An 11,286-nucleotide genomic window follows, 5' to 3' on the forward strand; every position below is an offset into this window, starting at 1 on the left:
CATCATTTGGGTACTGCTACTACTAGTGTGTCCAAAATTAAGCATTTTGAATTCCTGTACAACTCATATGAAATTTCTACGTTACAAAGAGGTTGTTAATGAATAGATGGCTAAATTTTAGATGGTGCTAAATTAGGCCCCAAGGCATCATCACACAATCATGCATGATGATTTAGCCAAGACAGTTACTGCACAGTCATGATGTCAATCTCGATTAATTAATTTAATTACATGAATTTTTGTGTGTCAACAATATGCCTGTTGTCTGGTTCGCCCAACCTTTGCATTGGGGAACAGACAGAACCAACGCAAGGTGCATGTTCAACCGACCCTTCTCTATCCCTGCTCCTCTTCTTCTTTTTTCGCGACGGGGAATATAGCCCGTTTATCATTAAGAAGAAGAGAATTACACGACGTAGCTACAGAAGAACCCTCATAGCATAGATTACAAACCACAAAGGTAATGGTAAGTGACCTAGAATACAAACCAAAGCAAGAAGAGAGAAAAGGGACGGGAGGAAAAAAGGATCCTCCGCCACACAACTCTAGCTAAGCAGGCCTGCAAACGAAAATACATCAACGCAATGGTTGCCAACAGAGGTGATGAAGCCGAGGTGGCAAAGTATCCATCGAGAATCTAGCAAGAACGGCGGCAAAGCATCCGCCCAAGACGACCGAAGCGACAAAATACCCGCAAGTAGAGGGGCCATCACGCTCACGGCAGCAAAGCAACTGCCAAAGAGGGGAGAACAAAGCGACATCGGCGGCAAAGCATCCGCCATAGCAATCCAAGCAACACGGCGACAAAGCATCTACCAGAGACCACGCGGCAAAGCATTCGCAAGAGTGGAGCGACATCGGCGGCAAAGCATCCGCCTAGGTAGCAGCGATGGCAAAGAAGAACCTGTGAAGAACCAGGCGACATCGGCAACACCAAACAACTGAGTTGGGCAAACCAAAGCGATGAAGGAGCTGAAGCACATGCAGGCACAGCACAGCCAGGACCAACTCCGACGAGAGAGGCGGATGGCGGCAGGAGTGCTCCAACGAAGCCTCAAGGAAGGGAATGACATCCGCAGACGTCAACAACGTTGAAAAGAAGAGCACAAGGACTTTCGTCCTAGAGCCGCCCCCAACAACCCGCGCGACGAACAGAAGCTTCAACTACACTTTCAAGAAGATAGTGGCACAGACAGTACCACCGCCGTCGGCCCGAAGCAAGGCACCGGGCAGAGCTTTCACCCAAGTAACAATTGTTCGTCGGATCTGGGTCGTCCCGCACTGTGGGGGCAGGGGGAGAACCTCCAGCGTCGGCTAGCAGGCAGCCAGCAAGCAGGCACCGTCCATCCAGCACGCCAGCAACGGCCAGCGCTAGATGGCTGGGAAGGCCCGACCAAGGCACCCAGATGTGGCCGCCGCAGGTAGCGTCCCCCATGACCGAGGCAGGCATCCGCAGCAAACCGTCGTCCGCCTGGTGCACATGCCGCCATGAGCAGGCACCGGCCACGCCAGGGCCAGGCAGGCAATGGCCTCGGCCAGACCAGCCAACGTGGCAGGCGCTAGCGACCCCATAGGGGCGCAGGCCGCCGGCATCGCCCCAGGGGGCACGGATCCATCCGGGTGCCCATGATTCCTCGCGCAGAGTTGAACCTGGTGGCCGGAGTTGAGGGGGAGGGGGGCTGCAGTCGCACCCTTATTTAGGGGCCACCGGGGGCCGCCGCCGCCGCACGGGCGGCGACGACGTCCGAAGGGGAGCCGGGAAAGGGGGCGCTTGGGGGAAGGATGAGTTTCCCATCGTTTTCCGGTTTTCACCCAGTTCATGACGGTGGCTTTGCTCAACCATCCATCCCCCTCCTCTTCTTTTTCTCCATCCAAAACAATCCCAAAAGGTTCCAAAAGAAAACCAGTGCGTCATGTCATGCGTGGAAGCTTCCTGGGGAAGGGAAGGACTAGTAGGGGCTTGGTTCACAAAATGCGGATTATAGAGCGCGTTTCTGCAAAAATGGAGTCAAAGGACCAACCAGAGGATTGCACGTGGCAGTGGCCACCGCCTTTGGTGTCCTGCTACTGCATACCAGATATGCCCTAGAGATCGTTGAGGTGAACAAAAAGAGTTTACGTGCAAGCCATCGTCTCCTCAAGAATATACGACGAATGGTGAACCATTCTTGGAGCTTCTTGGCCTTTGCAGGCCGGCCAGGCCCTCACGTCGAAAGCTTTCTTTCTCGCTTCCCATTCTTGTTGCTAGCTAGCTAGAGTATTATTTCATAAACCTGCATGTTCGGGAGGCCGTAAACGATCGTGGATTATTTACTGCTGGCTGGTTTGGGGTGAGAGAAAAACACTGTTCCTGACTGGAAATTTACGATCGTTTACGAGCAAACGAACAGGCTGCTTATCTTTTGGTTGCCAATTCTAATTCGGAAACGCTCCACCGCGGGCATCAGCGCATGGACGCCGGTCGCTAAGTGGCTTTACGTGATCCATGTATTTTTTTCACTATACAAATATCTGGCCACTTAGACTTATCTCTCTGGTTCCATCTCGTCTCTCTCCTCCGTCTCTCCATTTAAAGCAAGAGAGAGAGGGAGGATGTCTTAGAGCCTATGCATCTCCTTATTATCGCCTTGAACTCGCACAGCCACTCGCCCCGCGCGTGTCACGACCATACCCACCCCCTCTCTGTGCGTCGCACCGTGTCGTCGGCAAGCTCCACGCCACCGACATCCACGCGTCGTCATTGAGCTCTGCGTGCACTACCGTCGGCGAACCGCTTGTTGTCAGTGAGCTCTGCACCGCCGAGATCCGCGCCGCCGATGAGCTCCGCACTGGCAACCTCTGTGGCATCAAGCTCCGCACTGGCGTCGAGCTACACGTCGACGAGCCTCCATTCGTCTAAGTAGCAAGTAGATGTTGCACTGAAAGCGCATATTGTAAGAGTATGTTTCAAGTATTTTAGGTGTTTTATAGGTATGTTGCAAATGTTATATATCGATGTTGCAAAAGTAGATCGGGATGTTGCAATGTTGTAATGGCTATACACGTATGTTTCAAGTGTATATTCTAAGTGTTTCATCTGTTCCAGATGTATGTTGCAAGTGTTTTATCTAGATGTTGCAAAAATAGATCTGGATGTTGCATATACATGCATGTTGGATGCATATGTTTCAATTGTTTCATACGTATGTTTGCAAGTGTTTTCATCTGGATGTCGTATATGTTTACAATGGTTTTCAAGTGTTTTCAGACGTTTTCACAAGTGTTGCAGAGCTTGTTTCAAGTATTTCATCTGTCTTTTTTTTGTATATTGCATCTGGATGTTCCAAAAGTAGATAAGGTTTCAGCTGATGTCGGGAGTGACGTTTGGGGCGGCGTAGGCGACGTCTGGGGAGGTGCAGGCCCACTGCTAGGGTGCTCGCTCGCTAGCCCAACGCGCTAGGGCGCTCGCTCGTAGCTGTGCGGCACTGTTCGGACGACGCTAGCGTCCCAGATCGGACGTCCGGGCGCCAGCAAGTCCGTCCGAAAAAAAAAACATACCCACAACTTAATTTAAGTTGGAACAAGAAAGTTTCTGTTGGGATGTTTGTGGACATCCTCTTCTGAGGCTACCTACATCAATTGTCAATAAACAGGGGGCCATAACGAAAAAAAATTGCTCTAACTAAACTCCAACCAACAAGCTCGTTTCCTTCCTCCCATCCTCAAAATTTTCCGATCACATACCGTGTATCATCTCAAATTCCCGTTCACGTATAATCACCGTATCTCCCTCTCCTCAAAATACTCCCAGCCCAAGAAGATCACACACACGAGGAAAAAATAGCAGTTCCTGCGGCGGAGCCCCGGAGCCGGAGGCATATTCCCCGTCCCGGAGATCCCGTAGTACCCGACCCTCCCCTGATAAACGCAAGCCTGCCCTCCCTCACGGAGCCTAGCGAGGGAGAGGTAGGTAGGGAGAAGAGCCGGGGCGAAGAGCCAAAGATGCGTTCTTGAGGAGCCTGTGCAGGGGAGGTCCAATCCAGAGGCTGCCATTCCTTTTCTTCCCCCCAACCTCTGCACGCTCTTCAGATCCAGCAAATCCGGGTTATTTCTTTTGCTGGTAAGAAGCCCCATCTTGATTGCTTTGCTCCTGATGTTTCGCGGGGATCTTCTGTGTTGCCGCGAGCGGTCAAAACCAAATCTTTCTTCCTGGGGCTGGATGGGTGGATGCTTCCGGCCGTCCAGTTTGTTTGGCAGCGTGCTGGAGTGCTATTACTTGCTATTTTTTCTCGGGGGATTTGTGCGGATTTGTTCAGTTCGTCCTGAGAAGGATGGTGCAGCGTGTATCATAATTATTGTCTATACATGCGGAATTGATGGTTGAGTCCTGAATTGATTCGATGATACGTTATTAATTTCAGGTAGTATTTGTTAGACATTCTTTCTTGTGTTAATTTCATGCCATGTATGTATTGTCAATTAAAATGTGTATAGTAGCTAGCATTTGGTTGGGGGCATTTTACAAGTATGTCTTTCGTTTCTGTTCTGATTTCTTCCTTTGTTTTTTTTTTCACTATTACCGACTTGACTCCCATGTTCGATGCTAGTACTAAGAAATGTTACTAGTGATGTTCGATTTTTACCCACCTGCTGTTCCATGGTCTTGATACTATAATAGATGTGTTAGTTTATCATTCACATCAGCGCTAGATATGATTCCTTTTCTGCGAAATAAGACCATGATTGCAAAAGCACAGGTCGGTGTCAAGGGAAAGTTCTATTTCTCTATCCAAGTTGGGTGCATATTTATAAGTTTGCTGTGGTAGGTCAACTTTTGATTGAAAATATAGAATTGCATAAGATGCATAATCCCAAGACTTGAAGGCGAAGGCGTTTACCTTTTGTTGAAAGACTTCTTATTCTTATCAGAAATGTTGTTTTTATGCTTGACAATCAGCAATGTAATTTTTCCATGTTGCAAAATGATTCTAAAACTTGGATGTGCATTCTCTAACGGAGTTATGTCAATTTCATTTTGTATGATTGATTGTTTTTGCATTTCTTAAAAACTAGTTCACTTTCCAGTTTATCAGGCATATAATTCAGAGCATTCATTATTTTAATGGCATTATAATTTCTCACATTATATCGTTTACTCATTTGCATCCATTTTACTCATCATGCAGGTTGATGTATACTCTATAGTGGTTCTCTACTTAGCATCAAGTCTTGACATGACAATGGCCTCGTAGCTCGCGGCTCTCTAATAATAATAATTTTACTCAAAATGAAGCTATAGCACCATGCTATTTTAGGTTATGTGGGTAGTTTCTGAGCATAGCGAAACTGTCTTAGATAATGGAGATGATGTCCACTTAAGCATTTCTCCTGGTAGATATACGATTGTAATTACACCAGAACTGTACTTCTATTAAGAACAACATCAGCTGTAACATTAGCAGTAAGAAACAGTCCAGATAGTGCGAAGAAGTTCAGCAGTTGGCCTGCTCTTTCAGGTACTCTCACATTTAGGAAAAATGATTTTCTAATGTTATTTTGATGGAGTACTTATTTGCCTCAATAATCATGTAGATACTGTGTGTGTTCCAGAAATTTCATGGAGACTTCGATATCTCCACCAGGAACATCAAAGCAATCAGCTGTCCGCAAACCTTCTCCTGGAAGCTCTCTTAAGGATCTGTGCCTTGTTTCCAAACAAGGGTCAATAGCTGAAGTAGAATCTGCTTTGGCCTTGTTGAAAAAGAGTGGTGGGAACATTGATGGTAGAAATGCATTTGGCCTTAGTGCCCTCCACCTTGCAACATGGAGAAACCATCTACCCATTGTGAGGAGACTCCTAGATGCTGGTGCTGACCCAGATGCAAGGGTATGCACTATACCTTTTAGGGTGCTTCCTCTGTTTATCTTTGCTTTGAGCATTATTTTCTTTTAGTTATAATCCCAGTAACAGCCTCAGCTGTATCAAGCCACTACAACAATTAAAAAAACACACAAATGTTGTTTTGTACAGAACATCATGCGGATAAACTCATTTTAATTATCAAAATTTTCTTTAGTTTGGTGCTTGCTTGAGGTTTTGTGTGTAAATTCTCACTAAAATTTCCACTGTTGCAGGATGGAGAATCTGGCTGGAGTAGCCTGCATAGAGCGCTTCATTTTGGTCACCTGTGTATTGCTGGTGTTCTTTTACAGTTTGGTGCTTCCCTCACTTTGGAGGACACTAAGGGCCGTACACCTGTTGACCTTCTCTCCTGTCCAGTATCACAGGCGAATGGAGATTTTCCGGATGCAGGTAGCTTTCTTCTGTCCCAGGAAATGGTTCACTTAAATTCTACATAGTTTGATGCCCTCTTGGCAATTTGGCTTGCTTTATGGAAGTTTTTATCTCTTTTTTTTTCATTTTAGTTGCAACAGAAGTCTTCAGTTGGGGAAGTGGGACAAATTATCAGCTGGGAACTGGCAATGCCCACATGCAAAAACTACCATGCAAAGTAGAAACCTTGCATGGATCATATATCAAAACAGTTGCTGCATCGAAGTTCCATAGTGTAGCAGTTAGTTCTGATGGCGAACTATACACATGGGGATTTGGTCGAGGTGGTCGTCTTGGTCATCCAGATATTCACAGGTGAGCAATTGCATGATGTGAAAATGAGTTGTTTCTTAACAGATCAGAAAATTGTTTCCTCACCACTTCTGTTAGTACCGATGGATTAGCTACTCCCTCCAGTCACAGAAATTTAGTCAAACCCTAAAAACTACAAACAGCAATGGCTTTTAAATTGTTTATTACTTGCAAAGAAATAGTGATCAAAGAAATGCATCGAAGACTTGAAGCTGTTCAAAGTCAAATGTGATGAGTATTAATGAAGACTAAATTGGCTTAATTGTTAGCCAAAGTAATCGAGCAGTAATGTCTCTTTTCCTGTGTAAAATTTTCCTCATTGTTGAGTAAGTTTATGAAACCTGTTATTCTGTTACAGTGGCCAGACAACTGCTGTGATTACCCCTCGCCAAGTGACAGTAGGATTAGGCCGTAAACGAGTTAATGTTGTGGCTGCAACCAAACATCATACTGTGATTGCTACAGAGACGGGGGAATTGTTTACCTGGGGATCAAATAGAGGTATGTGTGGTGCATTTGAAATGCATTTTTAGGCAACATGAACCTTGGGCACATAATTCATGTCCTTTTTGTCCTTACTAATATTATTTTCCCCTTGTGGTCTGTAACAAAATCCTCTGAACGATGCAGAGGGTCAGCTTGGTTACCCTTCTGTTGATACCCAACCAACACCAAGGCGTGTTAGTTCGCTCAAGCAAAGGATAATTTCTGTAGCTGCTGCAAACAAGCACTCCGCTGCAGTTGCTGATACTGGCGAAGTATTCACCTGGGGTTGCAATAAGGAGGGCCAGCTAGGATATGGCACTTCAAACTCAGCATCAAATTGTATTCCAAGAATGGTGGAGTACTTGAAAGGAAAAGTATTTAGAAGTGTATCTGCAGCAAAATATCATACAATAGTGTTAGGAGTTGATGGGGAGGTAAGTTGGTATTCTTTGAAGCTTGATTTTTACACATTTTTCTTGCATTATGATAATTGAACAGATATATTGATTTAATCCATTTTTTCAGGTGTTCACTTGGGGCCATCGCCTTGTCACCCCACGGCGTGTCGTAGTAGCTCGATGCCTTAAGAAGGGTGGGAATACAAACCTAAAGTTTCATCGTATGGAACGACTTCAAGTGATTTCAGTGGCTGCTGGAACAACGCACAGTACTGCTTTAACAGCTGATGGTGCTCTTTTCTACTGGGTTTCGTCAGATCCTGATCTAAAATGCCAGCAGGTTTGGTTTCTTACCTGCTAAGGTCTTAGCAGGAACTTGTTCATGTTTGCATAACATCATCTCTGTACAGATATTTTCAATGTGTGGAAGGAATATTGTGAACATCTCGGCTGGAAAGTACTGGACAGCTGTGGCTACATCAACTGGTGATGTTTTCATGTGGGATGCAAAGAAACGTAAGGATGAAACGCCAATCTTCACTCGGGTGCATGGTGTTAAGCGAGCAACATCTGTTTGTGTCGGTGAAACACACATGCTTGTGCTCTCAAGTATATACCATCCTGAGTATCCGCCCAAACCTAAAAGCCAAGGCATAAAATCCATGTTAGAATGGAACAGTGGAACAGAAGAGTTGGATGAAGATATCCTGTTTAATGATGTTGAGCCCAGCAGTGGTTTATCAGGAAGCAGCGGTGAAATGAGCAAAGGTGTGCCTAGCTTGAAAAGCCTCTGTGAGAAGGTTGCAGTTGAGTATTTATTGGAGCCAAAAAACGCAATACAACTTCTTGAAGTTGCTGATTCCTTGGAAGCCAAGGAGCTCAAGAAGCATTGCGAGGTAATGGCATAAATTTATAATGCACTGTTGTGCTGCAGCTTACAAGCACTAATCCTTCTGTTAATATATGTTTTGTGTTTATCTTTCTTCAATGCAACTGTTGCTTGTGAAATTCCATATAGATATAGATGTTGCTGAGACCCTGTTGTTGAATATCCTGCAGGATTTAGCTATTCGCAACCTCGATTACATTTTCACAGTGGGAGCTCCTTCAATTATGAATGCTTATCCTGAAATTCTTGTGAACTTAGAGAAACTGCTAGATGAGAAATCCTCGGAGCCTTGGAGTCAGCGCCGTCTTCCCACAATGACAGCTACCTATCCTGCTGTCATTGACAGTGATGTAGAGGAAGATGAAGCAAGAGAATTCCCTAAGCCCCGTAAATGTGGGAGATCATCAAGGCCATCTGCAATGTCAAGTCATGACAACTTCCTTCAGAAAGACTGCACTGCTGAACAAGCTGTCTCTAAGCAGATCAGAGCACTTCGCAAGAAGCTGCAACAAATTGAGATTCTTGAGGCTAAACAACTTGCAGGTCATCAGCTTGACAATCAGCAGCTAGCGAAGCTCGAGTCTAGGGCTGCCCTTGAAGGTGAACTTGCTGAACTTGGCATTCCCTCAGAGGCATACTCAACTTCCTCTGCTTGTCCAGCAGATGGTAGGACAAACAGAAAACCTGAGGTTTCTAAGATACAGAAGAGAAAGAACAAGCAGGCTACACAGACTCTGTCCGTGAAAAGTGAGCCTGGGCAACAAATCCCCATTATGGATCTTCAAGAAGTTCTACCAGTCAATATATCTGCTGAAAAGGTTAGATTCTGTTGTGTTTGCACTCATCCAATGATTCTATATGGTTTCTGCCTTTTGTAGGTTCTTTTTTTTCTTTTTCTTTTTTTTTTGTGCAGACATGTTTATTAATATCATCCTAGATGTTTATATTGTAGGAGCTAGCAATTTCAAAGTATTAGTTTATACTCTTATTTTACTATTATTTTGTATCCCTGTTTTTCTTGTGACTATTCTGTTTTACTATTATTATTATTATTATTTTGGATCCCTGTTTTTCTTGTGACTTCTATTTTGTAGTCTTACAAGTAGTAAGATGTAAAGTTGAGAGGGTGTCCCATGCTTTATTCTTTTAGCACCTGTTTTGTGCTTTACTTGCATGGAAGGCCAAGTATTTTTCTCCCTATGTGGAATCTCGTACCTTTTTATCTTTAGTTACACTACACTTTGCATTCATCCACAATGCTTTGAGTTTCTATTCTGCTACTTGGATTCATTTGGCTATCTTCAGAAAGCATAATTGCTGATAAAACTGTATCTACATTGAAGCAGGAGGCGTATGCTGCTGATCCAATCAAACATATAGAGGCTGCCGCTTTCAGCAACACAAAAGACATTGCTTCTCCATTGGAGAAGAAACCTTCCCAACCAACTTCATCAAAAAAGAAGAATAGGAAAGGTGGCTTGTCCTTGTTTCTGAGTGGTGCTCTCGATGACACCCCAAAACCAAGCCTCCCTGCCCCTGTTGTGCCTATCACACCAAAGCCTGAAGGACCTGCCTGGGGTGGTGCAAAGATAACCAAGGGACCTGCTTCTCTTCGAGATATCCAAAGCGAGCAGAGTAAAACAAATGAGCCTACTTCGGCTAAGGCAAAAGACCGCTATGAGAACTCACCTGATAGTGCTGGGCGTGTGCGACTTTCTTCATTCATTCCAGATTCACATTCAAGCCCAATAGCTGTCACACCTGCTCGTGCGGTGCCTTCTTCTGAAGGTGACAAGAGCACACCACCATGGTCATCTTCTGCTACCTCACCCAATGTATCACGTCCTTCGCTCAGGGACATACAAATGCAGCAGGTAGTGTTTTCATTTTCATCCAGGACTGTTTTAGTATTCTCCCCTGTGAAAATTCTAACTAACAAATGATTTTTATTCAGGAGAAACGGCACCATGGCATCTCCCACAGCCCGAAAACCCAGACATCAGGCTTCTCTATACCGCACCATGACGGATCACCAGAGGTTGGTGGTGTGAAAGACAACGTACCCAACCGCTGGTTCAGGCCAGAGATTGATGCTCCATCCTCCATCCGCTCTATCCAGATCGAGGAGCAGGCTATTAAAGACTTCAAGCGCTTCTACAGCAGCGTGAGGATTGTCAAGCCGCTCTATCCAGATCGAGGAGCAGGCTATTAAAGACTTCAAGCGCTTCTACAGCAGCGTGAGGATTGTCAAGCCGCAGGTCTAGTGCTGGCCGCGGCGGCCTCTTGGAAGAGTTACTGATCCCCTTAGTCTCACCAGTCACCTCCCTGTTTACCGGTTCATTGTACATTCAAGTGTACAGTTGGTTTCGTTCACCATAGGTTCCCTTGTTTAGGGGGTGTTTGGTTGCTCCTCTTAAATTTTAGTCACTATCCCATCGGATGTTTAGACACATGCATGGAGTATTAAATATAGACTAATTACGAAACTAATTACATAGTTTGCGACTAATTTGCGAGACAAATCTTGAGCCTAAATAGTTTATGATTTGACAATGTTTTGTTACAGTAAACATGTGCTAATGATGGATTAATTATGCTTAAAAATTCGTCTCGTGGAGTACTGACGGATTATGTAATTTGTTTTTTTATTAGTATCTGAATACCCTATGCAACATCTTTTCGACACACCTCCTAAATTTTAGCAGCTGGATTCAAACACACCCTTAGCTGAAATAAACTTGAAAGCACCCTTGGCTTCTGCAGTGGTGATTTCATTTAGTTATAACAGAAGGATGTATAGGTTATGTGAGATCACCCGGCTTGGCTTAACACTTTACTTGAGCCAATGTTTTTTTCCCACCAAATCTCGAGGTCATAAACTGTGGTGC

The 11,286-nt window shown here is 44.8% G+C and overlaps 1 protein-coding gene across 5 annotated transcripts; it reads left to right on the forward strand.

Moving 5' to 3' along the window:
- The first annotated feature begins 3,699 nt into the window (after positions 1–3,699).
- On the forward strand, positions 3,700–11,018 carry LOC136541266 (uncharacterized). 5 transcript variants are annotated; one of them, XM_066533077.1, is made up of 13 exons: positions 3,700–4,099; positions 5,166–5,495; positions 5,590–5,866; positions 6,115–6,292; positions 6,406–6,628; positions 6,984–7,126; positions 7,256–7,545; positions 7,637–7,849; positions 7,920–8,405; positions 8,569–9,216; positions 9,742–10,272; positions 10,353–10,529; positions 10,603–11,018. In XM_066533077.1, the coding sequence occupies exons 3-13, from the start codon at positions 5,597–5,599 to the stop codon at positions 10,660–10,662; spliced, it is 3,219 nt and encodes a 1,072-aa protein (XP_066389174.1). In that variant the 5' UTR covers positions 3,700–4,099; positions 5,166–5,495; positions 5,590–5,596; the 3' UTR covers positions 10,663–11,018. The 5 variants fall into 5 exon arrangements, with proteins under 5 accessions (XP_066389174.1, XP_066389171.1, XP_066389170.1 ...); XM_066533074.1 differs by having other exon boundaries at positions 5,572–5,866; positions 10,353–11,018; XM_066533073.1 differs by having other exon boundaries at positions 10,353–11,018.
- Positions 11,019–11,286: the final 268 nt, after the last annotated feature.

This window comes from Miscanthus floridulus, chromosome 3, assembly GCF_019320115.1.
Source record: "Miscanthus floridulus cultivar M001 chromosome 3, ASM1932011v1, whole genome shotgun sequence".
Taxonomy (NCBI): domain Eukaryota; kingdom Viridiplantae; phylum Streptophyta; class Magnoliopsida; order Poales; family Poaceae; genus Miscanthus; species Miscanthus floridulus.

Coding starts and splice junctions, on each gene's coding strand:
- LOC136541266 (XM_066533074.1), top strand. CDS start 5,597: ATGGAGACTTCGATATCTCCACCAGGAACATCAAAGCAATCAGCTGTC. Junction 7,546..7,636: donor TGTTAGGAGTTGATGGGGAG/GTAAGTTGGTAT, acceptor CCATTTTTTCAG/GTGTTCACTTGGGGCCATCG. Junction 10,273..10,352: donor GGGACATACAAATGCAGCAG/GTAGTGTTTTCA, acceptor ATTTTTATTCAG/GAGAAACGGCACCATGGCAT.